The sequence below is a fragment of the Perna viridis genome, chromosome 10 (genome assembly GCF_037379345.1).
Source record: "Perna viridis isolate PV_CMFRI_1.1 ecotype Kerala chromosome 10, ASM3737934v1, whole genome shotgun sequence".
In the NCBI taxonomy this organism is placed as follows: domain Eukaryota; kingdom Metazoa; phylum Mollusca; class Bivalvia; order Mytilida; family Mytilidae; genus Perna; species Perna viridis.
In genome coordinates, this window is record NC_142454.1 from 940,544 (window position 1) to 961,405 (window position 20,862).

The 20,862-nt window shown below is 32.1% G+C and overlaps 2 protein-coding genes across 2 annotated transcripts in view; one reads left to right on the plus strand and one right to left on the minus strand.

Annotated features, from left to right (window-relative positions):
* The window catches only part of LOC148604067 (uncharacterized), a 32,925-nt gene extending 25,545 nt beyond the window's left edge, over nucleotides 1–7,380 (plus strand). The window contains exons 9-12 of the mRNA XM_088548135.1: nucleotides 149–300; nucleotides 3,255–3,434; nucleotides 6,045–6,142; nucleotides 6,506–7,380. Coding sequence (XP_088404261.1) covers nucleotides 149–300; nucleotides 3,255–3,434; nucleotides 6,045–6,142; nucleotides 6,506–7,223 — 1,148 coding nt within the window. The 3' untranslated portion in view covers nucleotides 7,224–7,380. The remainder of the gene's footprint in view (nucleotides 1–148; nucleotides 301–3,254; nucleotides 3,435–6,044; nucleotides 6,143–6,505) is intronic.
* A 4,551-nt stretch (nucleotides 7,381–11,931) lies between these two features.
* LOC148604068 (uncharacterized) lies at nucleotides 11,932–17,282 on the minus strand. The gene is made up of 6 exons (XM_088550063.1): nucleotides 16,940–17,282; nucleotides 16,116–16,227; nucleotides 15,390–15,483; nucleotides 14,334–14,446; nucleotides 13,540–13,701; nucleotides 11,932–12,471 (listed from the first exon to the last, which is right to left on the minus strand). The coding sequence occupies exons 2-6, from the start codon at nucleotides 16,186–16,188 to the stop codon at nucleotides 12,158–12,160; spliced, it is 756 nt and encodes a 251-aa protein (XP_088406189.1). The 5' UTR covers nucleotides 16,189–16,227; nucleotides 16,940–17,282; the 3' UTR covers nucleotides 11,932–12,157.
* Between the last annotated feature and the right edge of the window lie 3,580 nt (nucleotides 17,283–20,862).

Sequence of the window (20,862 nt, forward strand, 5' to 3'; positions counted from 1 at the left end):
ATTTCACCCCCATTCGATGAATTGCAAAATTCATAATGAAAGAGTGAGCTTCATAGAAAATTCTGTTAAAGTTATATATTAAGTCAGAATGTCTGTGTTCTATTTACAGCATTTTTCTTCTTTTTACAACACGATTTATTTTTTTCAGAATTGTCATCATCTGAGAAGAGGTCAACAGCATTACAGTTTCTAGTCTCACTATTGCCAGTATCTAACAGAGATACATTACAATCACTGCTGACTTTCCTGGCTAAAGTTGTTAAACATTCCATGGATACAATTGATAATGACGGACAAACGGTGAGTACCAAATTCATCTGATGCATCTGGCATTTGGCCATATTCATATGTGTGTATTTCGAAATAGGCGAACAACGGACTTTGAAAGCCTTTTGCCTTCCAGAGAAACCTACGATTGAACAGGTTTTTGAACGATTGAATTCTGCAAATATTCTAGACGTTCATTGGGTATTGAGGGGTATGAAAGTATTTTCATCACCAGTGTGATTATAATCCGTTGGTAACGGAAATTGACAAAAATAAGAAAACAGTTATTGGCCCAGGAATTGTTCGTTCAGATAAGATGTTCAAGATTTGTCCTTAAATTATGTTGATAAAATTTTCAACCATAAGTAAACCAAGTAGCGTTGATAACTGAGACAACCAAAACCCTCAGCCGTGTGACTGGTACACACGACCTTACATCCAAATAAATACAAACAGTGCCGTTATAATGAAGCATGTAATTATATCAGTAGCAGTTTATGGTCAAGGATTTGTATTTTAATCTTCCTCCCTGGGTGTAGATTAATATCTCACGTGACCTACACACAAATCATTGACCAACCTCTAATTGTTGACACCGGTAACTTCTGCTACGGAATACTGATCGTTCATAATTCCTTACATCGACCTATTTTTTTTTTTGAAATAGCAATGTCAGAGGGATTTTTTAAGTATCTTAATAGTTTGGTCTCAGAAAATATTAACCATATATTGTAAGATATTAGTACACTAAGACACCGACTACATAGGTCTTTCGTTATAGTCATTTACTAATAATGTTGTTATCTTTATTTGATTTACCAACTAAAAGTTAACGACCAGGCAGAAATGTTTAAGTGGAAGAAAATGTTAGGCTTATCTGAAGAAACAACGATCTTAAACTTTTAACTGGTGCAAAATCGTATAGTGTTACTAGCCGGGGGTACAAAACCGTATTGTGATATTCCCATACTGTTTCCTGAAAACATTCGACCGACTTCTGTACACTACATTGGTTCGAACTTTCACGACGTGCCACAGACGCCTCACCTCATCCATCATCAGATAAAACTGCAATGTTTTATATATTGTAGGTTTTAATCCTGATTTAGCTATTGTTATGTCCGTACCAGGTTATAAATCTAACGTCTCAGCATCACTTTGTTTGGCTATTAAAATTGTTAGGATTACAGCTTGTGGTTTACGATCAATATAGCAGGGCCGTTAGGTCATACTGATCTGATTTCTGGTCTTCATCGGTATTTTGATGGGAAAAGGTCGGATCATGCAAGCATTATTTTTGATTTATTTCTCAATAAAACCTTTTGATGAGGCAAAAGTGATATTTTAATGTGATAGAAATATTATTATTATTTACATTAAAAAGTACTTGTTAATAATTATATTGAATTGACGTAGGATCCTACATTTGATGTTGGTTTATTTTGATACATACTGATGGGTTAAAGGTGTTTTCTATCCAGTTCCATGATTAAGATAAGATCAGCAAATTTTACTTGCAATTTTAGCATTATAAAAGGCTATAAGTGTGTATTAAAAATAAACACCTTTTACAAATGGAGCGAAATACATTGCTAAAAATCCTATTAACAGAGATTTTTATTTTTTATGTATCCTTAGCTATATCTTAAAAAAACCCAAAACAATTAAATTATTAAAGTATAAAAAAAACTAAGTAAAGTTGAAAAACTTCCAAAATTCTTTTAGATAGCACAATTTGATATAGGGAGTTATGTTTATGAGTTATTAAAGGGCTTTAGCTCCGGGTTATTTACCTACCAAACCTACATCGCCCACGATTCTATTCTAGCATTAAATCGAATGACCAGATTTTATGGTAGAAATATTTAGGACACTATAGGTGCCATGTAAGTCCGTGTACCACCATAAATATATCATATTTTGATAACACTCAATAGATTATATGTCATATTTACACCTAGGGCTTTCGAACTGTGAAGAAAATAAACAGACAACGCTCGATATTCAAACTTCTGATGGACCGTCTTATAGTTTATGGGTTTACATGTGCAATAAGTCACATCATTACTTATCAGGTTACGTTGGATGACCTTTGTATGCATCTCTAGCAACAAAAAAATGGTTAAAAATATTATGTTAAAATCATTTAATAACAGAGCAAATTGTGTATTAGAAAAAAAACAAAATATTTACATGTTAATAGTTTTTTCAATTAACTTCACATTTTATTTACATTTTTTCATGCATGTGGATTTAAGCCATTTTTATTTTATGTTATTTCTTAAACAACATGCTCCAATACACAACAAATTGTTTTGATTGGTTTTTCTTCAAAGCTATTCAAATAAAATGGAGAGTATTTTTACATTTCACCACTTTTTGAATTTTATGGTAATGCTTGGAGGAAATAAATTCTGTTAGTCACACCAGATCAGTAGAGCGTAAATATGATTTTGACACACATTTGTATCAATCAAGTATTAATACCGTTCCGAAAAACCAATCTCCATTCATAAATAATAAAATGTTGAATGCCAAGAATTTTAAGTAGTACTTGTAGAATGTGATCGTCAATATAAGTATATCTGAGATGGATTTATTAAGAAATATAATACCCATGTACATGTGGATAATTTTGTTTTGAATAAATGAACCTAGTTCTGTGGGCCTACATATGTGGTCCTTTAACGTACACCCCCAGTGTTGAGGTTTATCACATCGTAAATATTTTTGTAGTCCTATTATTGAAATTAAGAAAAGTAATGTACAGTAAGCAATGATAAAACAATTGCAATGTTCACTAATTAAATACAAAAACTTAGTCAAGAAAATGATGTCAAATATGTAACTAACAAAGCCATTACAGTTAAAATGGAACACGTAAAAACTAGACTTTTTTGCTTTGGCGCATTGCCTCTGTCTTTACATTCTTATGTTGAAACACTTGTCAATTTATAAGAACTATGCTGAAGATTATTTTTTTTTAGCTGCCTGGTAATAAAATGGATGCTCACAATCTTGCCACGTTATTTGGACCTAACATCCTTCACAAATCAAAAGGATCGGAGAAAGAGTACAATGTAGAAAGTGCAGAAAGGGCAGAGGAGAGCAAAGAGGTCATAGAAGTTGTCAAAGAAATGATAGATAATTTTGATAAACTGTTTGAGGTAAGTGCAATAAATTTAGATTTATAATAAAGATACAAAATGTACAACTTACTTCCAAAGAAAGAAAATGAATTTGGTTTGGCAATTTAGTCTTATAGATCTGAGGAATGGGTTATTTAATCGCCAAGTTACATTTTACGATTTATCGACATTTTTGTGATGCAATATCAACGAGAAAAATGATAAATAAGCTATGACACACTTAATGGATTAACCTACCTAAATCTATAAAGTTTACACTTAATGGATTAACCTACCTAAATCTATAAAGTTTACACTTAATGGATTAACCTACCTTAACCTATGAAGTTCACACTTCATGGATTAACCTACCTAAACCCATAAAGTTTAAAACTAATACTCTACAGTAAAGAAGAAAGAATAATAACTAATGTACTAATCTAAAAAAAAAAATCATTTTTTGATTGAAAATGTAGTTTCTGTCCCTAAATATAATGCTAACAATACCAAACATTTCAGGCCAGGTAATAAAAAACTGGAAAAAAATATGATTAATAGCCCTAAATTTACAATCTGAATTAGATCTTGATTTCCCCCTCCAACACCAGGTGTCGCTATCGGAATGCGGATTAACCAGAGATGAACCATTCATTTCTTCAAAAAGGAAGGAAATAGTTTACTGGCACAAATCACAAACGAGATATCTTACTCACAAGTTAACATTTCTGACCCTTACTTTACCCTTTGAATTTCTGTACAGAGGAAAAATAAAATGCATGATAAATTATGGTAGCTTCCTCATTGTTTGATTCTATGTTAATACTTCTGACAATAAACATCTCTTTTTGATGTTTTAAACATGAGTAATTGTACACAAGAGAAAGAAAATACCATAAACGACAAATATAAATGACAAGTTATAAAGACCGGGATCCTTTTCTAAATAAGTCTTAGCTTATTATTATGAGCACCTCAGACTTTGTCACTATGATGACATCATGTTAAAAACAAATTCAAGGACACTCAGTGGTCATATATAAATATAACATATCAGACACACAAAGCCTGAAGGGTATAAGGTCTTTAGAAATTCTAGGTATAAAAAGTCAGCACTTTTTTCTGTAGTAATGTCATTTTAACCTAGACCTTATGTTAGAAGTGACAATGGGGAGCCAGGCTTATGCTAATATGATCTTATCTGCAGTATTAATGTATCGAATTCGATCCTTATGTTACACATTCTTTTGCCTGTGTAGTTTATTAAGCTTTAATATGATATAAATATATTACAGTTAAGAGACAGTTGACCAAAACATGATACATGTAGCTTAATTTACATACAGAACAAAAGACATGCTATGGTCGTGATGTATTATCTTTTCATAATAAATGATAATTATTTAAAATCCTTGACTGTTGACTAGTTAACTTACCACCTCTGTTGTCCTACTACTGTAATAGGAATGAACAATGCATGATAGGAAAATGAGGGAAAGATAAAAGTCACCAAAATACATTCTCCTTTTTGCTAAAACATATTTTAATTATTGCATACATTTGTAATGGATCAATTTTTTTAAAGCAAAGTTTAAACTTTTATTAAGAAATTCATTTAACTTGAAGTAACCGTGTAAAGAAACGTCCCACTAAGTCGTCTGTAACATAAAATTAAGAAATAATAAGTTATTTTAAATTTCAGTTGCAGCCCCATGCGTAACGGTAAATAACCCTTTTTAAGTTGGAACTTTTTATAAATATTTACTAAAGATAAACCATCGTCTCCATCGTCTTCTAAAATTATGATTTAATATATTCTATCTTTACCATATAAGATAACAGTTTATTGATGTTGCTGCAACAATGCATAGAGTAATCATTATACTGAAAAGGACTAATTTTTCCGTGACCGGAACGGTAAATTAGGAAGGTTTAATCATGAATAGCCGTCGTATTGGTATACAGACTTCACTTCATGTCATATTCGAGTATTGAAAATAGACAAAAAAAAGCTAAGGGAACTTTAAACCTGAATTTATAAGTTAAAAAAAACCCAATTTCATCCAATATCCACATTCATATTGCTAAAGTGATATTCTCGTGATATATTCTAATCATTAAACAATCACGAATAAAGCAGGTAAGAAATTTTATATGACCAATGAACGTTATAATATATCATCATATATTTTTATAAGACTTAAGTTTGCCAGTAAGTTTCTACCTTGAGGCTACAAAACTCTACTATTTTAAGTAATTTTACTTGTAAAAATAGCTATTTATATTTTAGATTTTTATTATATACTTATTTACTTGTTTATTATGAATATAAAATGTCAACAAAGTGACAACAAAGTCATTCATGGAGAAAACAGGATTGGACTTATAATTAAAGGATTGACATACTCAAATGAGTTATCAAAATAACTTCCTCAGTTGAAAGGTTTCTGTATGTCAGGCAAAATCGTAGTAGATAAGTGCTATTATAACAAGTTAACTGATGTGAACACTCTGAAATTGTTCTCTTTTTTTGCAGAATTTGCTGTAAATGAAGAGTTCAAACCCCAATACAAATCCTTTATTTTGATATAAAAGTGATTTAAGGTTAACATTTATAGGTTGTCATATAACTAATGTAACTTTTGTTTTCAGGTATCTGCTGTTTTAAGAGATGAAGTATTACGGTTGCTATTGGAGACAGACCCAGACACTGCAGATACATTACTGAAGTCTTTGGGCAGTGATGTCAAGTATGCAGACTCTTAAAACGTGTAAAAAAAAATCAACATTACTATATATGATATTCATTCGAACAAAATACATATCTTCATTATTTTAACAGCGCCTGTCATACTAGCATGTACATCAAAAGCAACAATATAAGTATTTACTCGGGTTACGCCTCGAACCTGGATCGCAAGAAAAATCATCATCGTTTCTTTATGATTCGTTAATACTTACATTTCACAGTACAATCTAAACAACACAGGAACCGAAATGTCTCGCTACAATGCATACTGAATATAGTAAATATTAATTATGATGTAGACTCAAAATGATTCTGATATCAAGTTTACACTCAAAATAATTTGATTCATAATATGTTTTTTCAGCATTGAGCCAGATCCTGATACCACGTCTAGTAGCATCTATGACGATAGTGACACAGCCTCAATTCCACGGTCACCATGTAGTGAAACAGAACTCAATCCACAGAAACAAACTGATCATACGCCGTTACGGAATTCTAAAAGTGAAGAGGTTATGACCCCAAGGACAAGACGACGTTTCTTCTTTTCTTCCGGTTTCGATGAAAAAAATGAAAACAATAATACAGAGAAGGAACGTCCATATTTTAGACTTGACAGGAGTCCTAGTCCTCAGCCATTTAGGACACGTCGTTCGTCAAGAACTCCACGTGTGCAAATAACTCAAACTTCTAGTCCAGCTGTCGTACGTCGACATCGTTCAAATGTAACCGACAGACCTCAGTCGGAAAATCTTAGCAACTGTCTTGCCATTCCTAAACCTCAGTACTCACGGCAACACAGCACGTCAGCAATAAACACTCAGTCGTCTGCTGACGAAAGTCAAAGTAGTGGTGAAGGATCTGGACAATGGCTGCTACCGATGCCATCACCGTCGCCATCTGGTGGTACACCGAGAACACCTAGAGCATACTCTTCGCGACAAAGACCTTTAGGAGTTGCCGGTGGACGGTCACGTGTGCCATTTGAAAATTCAGAGTGGGAACGTGAAAGGTGGCGGCAGTGGGAAATGTTAGCGCGAGAAAATGTGGATGAACAGTGTGAAAAAGAGACGCTCGTATAGTTTTGTTTGTATTTTTTTTTTTATTATTGTGAATGTTCTAGACAGGAAATGCATTTGTTAAAATATCAATCAAGACAAATATTAAACATGTTATTTATTTGTTATTTGGGGGGTAATCAAGACAGTTACAATAGAATAAAATTATATTATTACTGTATTTATTTTGTCTTAAAAATAATGATCAAACCGAGAATGAAAATGCAACCAACTAAAAGTTTTAGATTATACTTTCGAGCAAACGTTTACGAAATGTCCATTATGAGGGAACCAACTGTAATCTTTTACTAAGTCAGCAGGTCTTTTGTTTAATTAGAAAAGTCACACGACAACTACGTCTACTAAAAGGCAATAAAATACACCAACAAAACAGACCAATTACAAAAGAAAAGACAACTGATACACCAGCATCATATTCCTAAAATCGAAACGTTACGACAAAAGAGATGATAATGCACAATTAAGAAATAGGTAAAAAATGATACGATGGAATTTCCATGATTTATTTCGGTTCCAATAGGACTAGTTTCTTCATATTTTAGAACAGACGCAGCTTGTGTTACACGAAATGTTGGTCATGTGTTTATGACTTTTTTTACCATCTAAAGAGGTTTGAAGCACATCATATAAGAATTGTAATTTTACAATTGTATACACTTCCCCTGTACCTATATTTACAATTGTATACACTTCCCTGTACCTATATTTACAATCTATAGCGTATCAGTTACTCCCGTTCATGCTGTTTTTCCACTGGTTTTCCAAGTAAAGCGTGGATACTGTCAGGTATTTGTTATATTTTTTCGATGTCAGAACGACAGAAATATTATGGTCGTTACTTTTTGATTCACCGATCCTATTCCATAGAAGAGTCAAAGTATTGCCATTTAGATTTTACGGCTTACCGGAATGAAAACTCGTAAAACTTGACGCTTGCTAGATTGTACTCACTTTGAACATGAAGGGTACCGCTGGCGGAGGATGTAGACTTAGGTAGTCAATACGTTTAGGTCATTTCTGAAAATTTGGTCTCATTTTGTTAAATTAAAGCTGTTTTGAGGCAGTCCGCACAGAAGTGTTTTGTCATAAAAAGTGCATAATTTTGAAATCCTTGGTATGTGGAGGTTCAGGTCATTTATAAGTAATTTAGTGATAGTTGTTATAAAATCCAGTAGCCATGGTAACATACATTATCTATTATAAGCCAAAGAAGTAACATTTTTTACTTAAAAGTGGTTAGAATAGCACATATCGCAAGAAGATACTAGAAGATCTTTTATGACTTCGCATTTGAAATGATGAAACTTCAGAAAATTCGGTTGCTAAGGACTTATTTGCACTAAACAATTAAATTTCTCGTGGATCGTTGTGGTGTATCCATCAGCACTATGAAAACTGATTTATTCAACGGGTCATAGTTTTCCTTTCCTCGTTTGTCTACCCCGACTTGACTTTTTATGAGCAACTCGGCGGGTGTTTCTAGAAAAGCAGAGGACGCTTACCCTACCGGTGCACCTGGTTCATGCTCCCAGTTTTTAGTGGAATCCGGATTGCTCATTTACTTTTGTTACTTTGTATGTATGATTTTAGTTACTTTATGTTCTTTGTTGTGTATGTCTGTTTTCCATGTCTGGTCTTTGTCCGTGGATTACATTCTTTTGATTACCGCTATAACCTTGGTTCCCTTGATTACCTCTTAACACAAACTATATTTTCTTACTCAATGTACCTTAACCTACACAAGGAATTGTGGTTTCTATGGTGAAAATCCTATTTTTTTTTTAGATGTAGGGTTTCTGAAAACTTGCCATAAGGTAGTACAATACGGTTAGGTCATTTCTGATAATTTTGGTCTCATTTTGCTGAAATAAAGCTTTTTTGAGGCAGTTCGCACAGAAATTTCAAGTGTTTTATTATAAAAAGTGCATATTTTTGAAATCCTTGGTGTGTGGATGTCCAGGTCATTTATAAGTAATTTAGTAATTATTGTTATAAAATCCAGTAGCCATGGTAACATACTGAAAAAAAATATTACTGAGTTTTACTACCAATCAGGGGTGCCTTTCAAAAACTAACAGCCAAATACTATGTGTTATAAAAAATCAGACACTTAGACATTACCACAGGATGCAATCAAGCATGGAGTAGGTGGAAAAAGGGTAAAAATAAGACCCTTTTCGATTCATTCTCAGGCAATTTTAGTTTCAAAAGTTCGTGCGAAATAAGGTATTTTGAAAATCAGCCTTCTGATGCTGATGAGAGATCTATTACGACAGAGGACCGAAACGTTCCAGATACCATTTTTCATTTAAATTACACCTGTTTACCATTATATATATTACATCTGTCTATGTATAAATATTTAACTACATTTAAACAATATATTCACCAAATTTCAACTTTTAATTTTAAGTTTTACAAAATTTTACATGGATAACTTGGTGTGCAAAACAGTGCGCTTAAATGTAACTGTATAGTGCACCCTTATCCTGCTGTCACGCCCGGTATGACTGGTACCACTTGCGTAGGATATATGCTTATCCTGCTGTCACGCCCGGTATGACTAGTACCACTTGCGTAGGATAAATGCTTATCCTGCTGTCACGCCCGGTATGACTGGTACCACTTGCGTAGGATATATGCTTATCTTGCTGTCACGCCCGGCATGATGGGTACCGCTAATATACTAGTAGGTTAAGTTATATCCTCCCAACAACTGAAATAAAATATCCTTCTGATTTGTTTTCACCAGCATCACGAATTATCGCTGGTCATAAAATGTCCATCTTTTTATGCTCGGTATTTCTTTTCTTAGAAAGAGGCTTGTCTCATTGAAAAAGCTATACTCCATCATCCTATCCTGTATTTGGCTATATACCTTACCATGAATAATTGGATAATATATGAATGATTATCTACACGGAATGTTTGTCGTTTTGTTTTTCTTGAGGAGTCCTTTTCACTGGATAACTACCAGGATTTGAACGGAAATAAAAACAACATAACCCAAGGAGGAAGAAATGGACATACCCAACTCAAAATTCGTGTTATACGGAGTCGAGTCTTGTAGTAATCTATCTCAAATATCGAGAGAGATTTGGTGGGCTGGGGCAAGGTAAGCGGAAAATAAGAATAGCAAAATATACTTTGACAGAAACAACACACATCATTCGCAAATAAAAGACTGAGAAGGCCATAGGTTTAGATTCATAGAAAAGTGAAATTAAAAAGCATGATTACAATTTGTTGATTCGTCTGCCATTTTTTACTTGATTAGTTTTAATTCGGACAAAATTGATTATTTTCTTCGTCACAGTTACCAATTGATTTCAAATGTACTGTAGCAAACTTTTTCAATTTGGTAAATCCCTAAGTGTCAATCAATACTTATTGTTTAAAGAAAAGTAACTCAGTAATATATGAGAGAAATTATTTAAATATCCCGGTAATGCTAAAGGTAAAACAGAAAATGTCACACTATTTATGTTGTTTTAGTTATTTGTAATCTCAGTCACCATATCGACAAATGTACCACCAAATAATTATAGAAAAAGACCATTTGGGGTGAAGTGGTAAAGGAAAAAGTATACTACATAAGAAAAAAAGAGAACGGTATTTTAAGCATCACATCGTTCAATTAGACTTATAATTGGTTATGATGCAACGCTGGTCAACAGCACCAATGATTAAACAAGTGTTTTGGATAGGTTTTATTTAGTGATTCTTTTCTCGATAAAATGATTTCCACATGCTTTCAACACTGTCAACCAAAAGAATATTTACGGTCCATAATTATGTCATCTTTCCTATGCAGGATATTGCATTTTCGACAAAAGAGAAAATATCACTACTTTTCTCCAAGACAATTCTTTGTTGCAAATTAGTTCTATTTACTAGTGATTAATCTTACCTCATCCTTTATATAAGTTGAATCTAAAGTATAGACTTTTAAAAACACGAAAATGAAATTTTCAGAGAAAAAAACCATTTAAATTAATCAGTATAAGATTTGGCTTCTTATTTTGATATTTTTATTTTGGGTACTTCATATTTATATTTTTTTATTTGTATTTCAAAGTTCATCGATGGTTTTGTGACCTCGTCGGCCGATATGAAGTATCTGACTTTCAGAGTTTTCAATCAGGATAGTTTATGCAATGTCGTCAGTCAGATTGTTTCTCTTTTTTTGCCGCTTTTAACATGGATGAAGAGCGAAGCAAAAAACTCGGTCCACACTCTTAATGTCTTTAGTGGTATCTAAGATATTGATTTCAGTTTTTGAATTCTCTGCAGTTTTAATCGTTGTGCACTTTGATTTTTCCCTTTGTTGTGTTATGAATTCGAGGTTTCTATTTTGTCCTAACCATGTAAATGATTTTAAATTACAAACCAATAATTCTCTAACACCAAAATCTTCCTGTTTGCTCTTCCAAAAGTTTGAACAACTAACTTCAGAAAAGCAGAGGACGCTTACCCTACCGGTACACCTGGTCCATGCTCCCAGTTTTTAGTGGAGTCCGAGTTGCTCATCTACTTTTGTTACTTTGTATGTATTATTTTAGTTACTTTATGTTCTGTGTTGTGTATGTCTGTTTTCCATGTCTGGTCCTTGTCAATGAATTACATTCTTTTGAATATAACCTTGATTCCCTTGATTACTCTTTCAGTCTATGAAATATAATGTCGTTTTAAAAGAAAGCAAAAAGCTGAGTTCCATTTTCAAATGATATTTCTTAAACGTTTTAAGAAAACAAACATTTTTGCAAACATATCGACAACCTTACAAATTTAAAAGTTTAAAATGAAAAATTAACAGTATTATTAGTGACAGTGTAAAACATTTATAAAAAATCTCTATTCTTCCTTCCCCATTCACATGCCCCATTTTATCCCCCAACTGCTATATACATTTAGTTGAGGTAATGAGAGACTTTGACCTAATCATCACGGAACTGTTGTACAGTTAAAATCCTCTCAGTCGACGCCGTCGACAGAGTCCCCTTAACCAGTCGGGGCAATCGACGATCGTCGAAATTATCCTGTAAAGTTTGTTCTCTCATTCTTTCAGTACGTAGATTTGTGATACCCGTCATTTCTGAAGGCTCTGGGTCCTTGTTTCTACACCTCATGTACGTTTTTACTGAACAATAAGTAGCGGCAATGAAAATAGAACCCATGAATACTGTTCCAAGGACAATAGCAATGGCTATACCGACCTTTGATGTATTAGATCCTTCGAATGGTTCATTGACTGCAATTAAAAATTTTTTTTTAAAGTTGGCAAACATTTGTAATATTTTTCTTGCATTTAAACCCATCTTGTTTTTTTAAATGTAAATTCACATTATTTAAAAAAATCAATTAGTTATTTGTACTAAAAATTTTCACTTAGTCGTATACGTTGCAAAAAAGAATTTGGTCCTTTCGGCAAGTATTTGAAGTGGTCGAATCGCGTTGTAAATGCTATTAAGAATCATCAGAGAGAATATTGATAAAACAAATTGAGCAACTTTATATAAGTGCAGTTACACTTTGAATTAGTTATTTGTTAAGCTTTGATGGGAATTAAACTACAGAACTATGTATCATAAACAGATACCCTATACTTTTGAGGAATATGTAAATTTAAATTATATATGGTACTATCTATCATAAACAGTTACCTTCTACTTTTGAATAAAAAAAATATATTATATGTAAATTGAATATAATATATGTAAGTTTAATGTAATATGTAAATTTATGTAATATGGAACTATCATAAACAGTCAGTTTTGAGTATATTGAAATTTAAACTACGTATGGAACTATCCATCAAATAGTTTCCTTCTACCTTTGAAGTATATGTAAATTTAAACTACTTATGGAACTATCCATCAAATAGTTTCCTTCTACCTTTGAAGTATATGTAAATTTAAACTACTTATGGAACTATCCATCATAAACAGTTTCCTTCTACCTTTGAAGGATATGTAAATTTAAACTACGTATGGAACTATCCATCATGAACAGTTTCCTTCTACCTTTGAAGGATATGTAAATTTAAACTACGTATGAAACTATTCATCAAAAACAGTTACTTTTGAAGTATATGTAAATTTAAACTACTTATGGAACCATCCATCATAAACAGTTTCATTCTACCTTTGAAGTATATGCAAATTTAAACTACGTATGGAACTACCCATCAAAAAACAGTTACTTTTGAAGTATATTGAAATTTAAACTACGTATGGAACTATTCATCATTAACAGTTTCCTTCTACCTTTGAAGTGTATGTAAATTTAAACTACTGATGAAATTCATCGAAACAGTTACCTTCTACTTTTGAAGTATATGTGAATTTAAACTCGTGCTTAGTACGTCCACTGATTGATTTAAACACAACATAGATATGTCCACCTGCAGCAGCTGGGATCTGAACTTGAGATGTTACATTACCACAAACCTCCTTTAATACTGTACCACTAACGGAGTCGCCTTAGATATTAAAACAAAAAAAGTTAAAAAATAAAAAGTATAACTTAAGTAATTCTTACATCAAATTCATAAAAAATGACAATTCTAGCTTTCTTTGAATATGATAGCAAACAAACTATAACAAAACACATTCGACTTATGTAAGAAAATAATATCACATCATTGTTTTAATATCAACAAACTAATTTGGATTATCTTTTTATCGTGAGGGTTTTATTTATATCAAAGGATTGTTTCAAATGTTTTGCAAAACGATAGCTAAAGATAGTAAGGCTCAAGTATATATCAATGATAGTGTTTCCCTAAAGTAATATCAATATTTGTGAACAGAGTGCAATTACAAGTTATAAAGCCATATGCAAATCTTTTGTTAACTTGACCATAGCAAAACTCCATATTTAATATGATTATTTATACAAGAGAAATCAAGGAACCAAGATTCGAGCGGAAACCAAAAGATAATACAAAGGATAACGACTAGACACACCGGTAGGGAAGGCATCCTCTGCTTTTCTAGTATAGTTGCTAATAAAATGTCACTTCTGGAGTAGACGAAAGAGGAAAACTATGACACTACAGTTAAATTGGTTCTCATGGTGCAGAAAATATTTAAAAAATATATCCATATTTACCGTCATAGAAAATCAGACTGGTATCCGGACAGTTTCCAACAACACGGACGTAGTTAATAACTAAAAACAGTGGTGTTCCGATCGGTCCTTCAATTAACCACTGACAATCGTATCTAATTGGGTAAATTATAGTAAGATTTTTTAATAATCTTAAATACAATATGAAATAAAAACTTACTAAGTATAAACTTATGAACAAGAAAGCATATTCTCTTCAAATAAAGATTTATCGTCATGTAAAAGTTATCAAGGGAAACAGAAATCATTGCTCGAAAACTAAATCTGTGGATGTCAATCACGGCTTATCTCTCTATCATAATTGTAGAGCTGATTTAGTCCAATGTTTCAAGAGGACTACATTTTTCTTGTGTCATTCATTGTAGTGTCAAGAAATAAAATCAGACATGAGTTTTGAAAGAAATCAACATTTTTTTTTTATTGAGATCATAATCACCAAATATATGACAGTTATGCAAGTGTTACAATTTCCCCTTTTTCAATTAAAACATATTTGGACTAACATACCAAACATTTTTTTTCAAATACCTTTTAATGCCTTTTTTCTCATGATGTTTTTCGATGCTTTTTTACGAAAGTGGGGTCAGTAAACATTACAGGATGTTAATCTTACCGGTGCAGCTGGACCATGCACCTAGTTGGTGGTTGTGCACGGGATGCTAGTTCAAATTTCAGTTCCTGAATGTTTTGTGTCGGATTCGGAATGCTTGTTATGTCTGTCTCCGTTTTCTTTGTTTTAGGTTGCTCGTTTCGTTTAAGCCAACCAAAGGTTTTGACAGGATTTCATTATGTTTTTTGTTTCTGTTTTCGCTTCTTTGTTCATGATTGCTCGTTTCTATATAGCTATCTTTTTGTTTTCACACGATTCACGTATGCAGCTTGTTATTTATGTCTGTTTGCTTTGCATGCTCTTTGTCCCTCACTTGTCCAATTTTTTTATACGTGTGATTGCCCTTGATTTTACATCAAATATGACAATAGGGAATAAATTCAAACACCCCCCCCAAATTATATTAACGATATAACGTTCATTCTTACGTTGACTTCGTGCTTTCTTTAGTTGAATCAAACATTGTATACAACGTCCTTCGTTCTGAAGCCGGTCTAGATTTAACGGTTCCATCGCATGCTCCTGAAACATAAGAAATGTACATGAAAAGTGACACATTTATTTGTTTACTTAATAGGTATCGACAAAATGGAAATTGTCCATCATATTGTTTTGCACCCTTTTTAATATTTAAAATTGCATGTTGCATATAAGCTTGTTATTTTTTTTAAATCTATGTATAATGTTATATGTATATGATCAGAATATTGTCTATTGTTTTACATACTATCGATTTCAAATAAAACTAATCAGCCATTCTCGTTACACAGGAGAAATAACCTCTAATGCACTAGGCGAAAGAATCTATCCGGGCTTTGTCCGATCCGATTTTAAAATTAAACCTCAACTGGTTGAATTATCCCCATTACTTTTTTAGCTCCTCTTTTCGCGCCAAAATTATCGTAAAAGGTTTTAGTGATCTTAGCGCCACCTAATGGATATAACTATTTTGGTTCGCGAAACTTAACATTTCCGGCAAATAATATAAGAAGAAATTGTCCTTTCTGCATCCATTATTATTTTTAGTTTAGCAAAAATGTCTGTAGTTACGATCGTATCGCTTAATCATTTATTGTTGTTTGGAATACGTAAACATTAATATATTTGTGCCAATTTTTGAGCATAAAACATTCATTTAATGTTGGTGCTATTACCTGATGTTGCATAAGACGTCTCAATATATGTACATGTATAGCATATAAAACCAAAAGCAATAATGCCTTTCATGATTAACTGTTTCCCAAGGATTCACCAAAGAATCACATGCTGAAAAATAATGATTAAAACTTAAAAAAAAACAGATTAAAGAGTTTCTATATTGTATTTTTCCTTGCATACTAGATTTAAAGTTTGATACTAAACGTATCAGATTATAATACTTTAACTCGGCGGGTGTTTCAAGAAAAGCAGAGGACGCTTACCTGGAGCACCTGGTCCATGCTACCATTTTTACATTCATACAAAGTGTTAAATTTGAAGTGTCTAGCTTTCAAAGAATTTCTACTTGTTTTTAAGTATGAATACAAACAATAAACACAGGTAAAACCCTTTATCCGACAATTTTAATTTTAATAGACTTTTTAAGCCGGATGTGTTAAACAAAAATACATCTTTCAGCTAAGTATATTTAATGTTTCAACCATATATATGAAGTACATGTATAAACCGCTCTTAAGCATGATAAAGATCATTAAACATCCAAACATGTTTACATCATATCGAAATTTTCAATATTTATAAAAAAGACACCACAAAAATAATAAATTAATGAAATAATACATAAACAAATCATATCATTCAGATATCGACAGTGTTGACGATTTCATGATTCATAGCGACGACATACTCTATAACATTATCATTAAACATTTCTGCGAATCGCGTGCAAACGAGATTCCATAACATAGATGGTAATCTTGATAAGAAACTCATTTATGATAAGATTCTAATTATACTTTCATTTCTGTTTTGTACTTACCTCTTTCGCTGGCTTAAGCGGTATGTCCAGATCTTCATTTAAACCCATAAACATTGCAATTATCTTTTCCAAGTACATGCAGATTTAATGCAGTTCTATTCATTTCGTAATTGCATAAGTTCTAACACACTGTCACAACCATAATTAGTTTTCTTACATTCCAATAATAAACTTTAATTGTGTTACTAGTTATTATCGTTCTTATGTTTTTGCAAGACTTATCTCCTGTTTAAATGTCCAGAAATTATTTCATTGTCCTTGCATCTGGATAGAGCAGAATTAATTACAGAAACTTTTAAACAGGAAGTGTTAACGTATACAGGTATATATGCTAAAATATCACAACATGAAATTAAAAAGGTGAAATACGATAAAAATATTGGTTCTATTTCATCACTGTTTATCGGTTGAAGAACAGTTTTTAACACATCAAAAACTTTAAACTATGTTTATGGATAGGTAAGCAACATTAATACGCTTAACATCTGTACAATATTGGAAGTGTTTACTAAGCTGACTGTTGTTATTGGGAGTTATTATGTTAAATATTTACATTAAAAAACTTTAAAATTTCCATAACAGGTCAATTTGCCTTACACACCTGAATAGAACCAACAGTAAGAGATGAAGACAAGCAGGTTTAATAAAATTCAGCAGATAAACGTCCATGAAGCAGTACCTGTGTTTAGGGTCTTGGTTCCCTTGATTACTATTTCAGTCAGTGGCCGGTTTCATAAAAAATCTCAAACTGAGATTTTCCTTATTAATCCTTCCTCAACTCAGTTTTGAATCAATGAAATTACTTGAAATTGGAGATTTTAGGAAAAACTTAGTAATTTGAGGAAAGTTTCCATTTGAGATTTTTTTTTAATGAAACCCAGAACTGATCTTTTATTTGTCTTTATCAATAACAACAATTTATATAAAAAGAAATAAATGAAATGAAGTAAAAAAATTTTTAAATAAACTAAAACCTAGGGATAATTTCCATTAAATTTTTGCTACACGCTTTTATCTTTCTGTGACATGAAGGAACAAGACCATAACGCTATGGATAGTTCTATAATCAGAGAATAAAGACATAGTGAATAAACCAAATGTAATTGAGCAATTCAGATCTAACCAATAGCAGCATGTACAAGGTGCACCGGTAGGGCAAGTTACATGTAGTATTTAAAATCAATCACCTAGTTGTTCATACCAAATTGGGTTTTATACTGAATGAATAAGTCATGATGAGGGCGACCAGTTAACGGTGACAGCCGTCCTTTTTTTATAAATACAATTCTATGTAAAATCGAATTGGTACAAATCTGTTTTATTTTGCAAAAACGAATAGAATATTACAGGTAATAAAGTATAAAGACAAAACAAAAAAAAAAAAAAAAACAAAAAAAAAAAACCCCAAAAAAACCCCCCAAAAAACCCCAAAAAACCCCAAAAAAACAAAAACAAACAAAAAAACAAGAAAACAAACAAACAAATATATCACATCATATTGTTCGAGCTTGTTCTAATAAAATAATCATTCTTGAATACAAATATTTAATTGTTGGTTTTGAAAATAAAAAGAAGAATGTTTCTTTTTCGTACAAAGTGTATAAAGCTTAAGGTAAGCAAATTGTGTATGATACTAAATTCAGACATGCAACGTGCATACAAAAAGCCCTGCTATGAACAAGGTGTCCCTCTATGAAATACTGTCACAATGGTCCTCAAGGAAACAGTGTGATCCTCTATGTAACAAGGTATCTCTCTATGAAACAAGTTCTTCCTCGATAAAACAGTGTGCCCTCTATGAAACAATATGTCCTCTATGAAAAAAATGTGTCCTCTATGAAACAATATGTCCTCTATGAAAAAAATGTGTCCTCTATGAAACAATGTGTTCTCTATGAAACAATATATCCTTCTATGTAACAATGTGTCCTCTATGTAACAATGTGTCCTCTATGAAAGAATGGGTCACCTATGAAACAAGGTGTCTTTCCATGTAACAAAGTGTCCTTTATGTAACAATGTGACCCTCTATGTAACAATGTGACCATCTAAAAAAGGTGTCCCTCTATGTAACAAGGTGTCCTTCTATGTAACAATGTGATCCTCTATGAAACAATGTGACCATCTAAAAAAGGTGTCCCTCTATGTAACAAGGTGTCCTTCTATGTAACAAGGTGTCCTTCTATGTAACAAGGTGTCCTTCTATATAACAATATGACCCTCTATGAAACAATGTGACCATCTAAAAACAAGGTGTCCTTCTATATAACAATATGACCCTCTATGAAACAATGTGACCATCTAAAAACAAGGTGTCCTTCTATATAACAATATGACCCTCTATGAAACAATGTGACCATCTAAAAACAAGGTGTCCTTCTATATAACAATATGACCCTCTATGAAACAATGTGACCATCTAAAAACCAGGTGTCCTTCTATGTAACAAGGTGTCCTTCTATGTAACAATGTGACCCTCTATGAAACAATGTGACCATCTATGTAACAATGTGACCATCTATGTAACAAGGTGTCCTTCTATGTAACAATGTGACCCTCTATGAAACAATGTGACCATCTAAAAACAAGGTGTTCCTCTATGTAACAACAGTAACAAGATTGTAGAAAAGTGCAGTTTTCGTTAAGAGTACTTTTTCAATAATTTTATTTTATTTTATCAAGTAAGTCATAATTATATTGGCAACTAAAAGTTACTGACATGGTCCATCTGTCTATACAACCCCCCCAAATTTAAAGTATAATTTTTAAAACAAATTTGTATTCTTGTGTATTTATGCATCAATAAACTACAATTCAGTGTTCTAATGATACATAATTTGGGTGGTACAATGTTAAGCTTTACCAGTTTAAACTTGATATTTATCAATGTACAATGTAATGCGTTTTACTTTACGGCGTTCTCGACACGACTTTACCATTCTTATCCATCAAATAAGTTTTATTTCTATTAGGTAGAACCTAGTAAAGAAAATAATCGAGAAAACGCTAATTCAAAACTTACGTAAAAATATTGCAAAAATAATAATTGAACATCTTATTTTTATGTTTCTTTAATTAAGAAATAACAATTTTACTATATCATTGATATAGATGTATCAATATGTTCACAATATATTTCACTATGAAAAGCCGTACTAAGACAGGGACATATACTGGCTAATTTATTTTCTCCTAGTTATTTTTCTTTTTACCATTTTGTACCATCTTCTGTCTTGATTTATGATTATGAGTTCGGTACTTATGTCATCAGTTTCATTTTAGAGATATATTTGCTAGGTCCAGATGGTTTGAATTATTACTACAGGAATAAGGAATGAGCACACCAAACATCAGTCGTCGTAGATATAACTTCGTTCAAAATAAACAAAGATAATTCTGAATAAGTGATTTATGTAGCCTTTCAGTAAGTTGCGTCCGCGAAGGAATATTGTAGTTCATTGAATAGACTGTACGTTTATTGAAAAGCTTAATCTCTCATCTCACAACTTAAGGAATCAACATCATTGTCAGAATTCAATTAGAGATGTGCAACATTACAGTAATTTTCAGAAATTTCTAGTCTGTAAAGTTCTTTTTACAAAGGGTTGGAACATTTAAATGACATGTTCCTTTATTATTCGAATATACACTCATACAAATGAATTTCTTTTCATATCGACATACATTACAATACTTTATAACAACATCATAATTGTATGTATTTAAACCTTTACAGAGGTATATTGACCGGCGCTATGGTTTCTAACGGAGAAAACACGTTTGTTTACACACAATGAAATTAAAATCAATCGCTTATGATTCGTTTCACGCCATTGAGCATTAGAAACTACCTTAAAAGGGGTATTTGTTTTTTTTTAAACAATTCGAAATAATTACGCTGAATATGTCTTTAGGCCAGGGAT

What these genes read in the sequence shown, in the direction of transcription:
- LOC148604068 (XM_088550063.1), bottom strand. Translation starts at nt 16,188, where the DNA reads ATGAAAGGCATTATTGCTTTTGGTTTTATATGCTATACATGTACATAT. An exon ending in GACGTCTTATGCAACATCAG is followed by an intron (nt 15,484 to 16,115) that starts GTAATAGCACCA and finishes CTTATGTTTCAG; the next exon opens with GAGCATGCGATGGAACCGTT. An exon ending in CAGTCTGATTTTCTATGACG is followed by an intron (nt 13,702 to 14,333) that starts GTAAATATGGAT and finishes TTAATATCTAAG; the next exon opens with GCGACTCCGTTAGTGGTACA.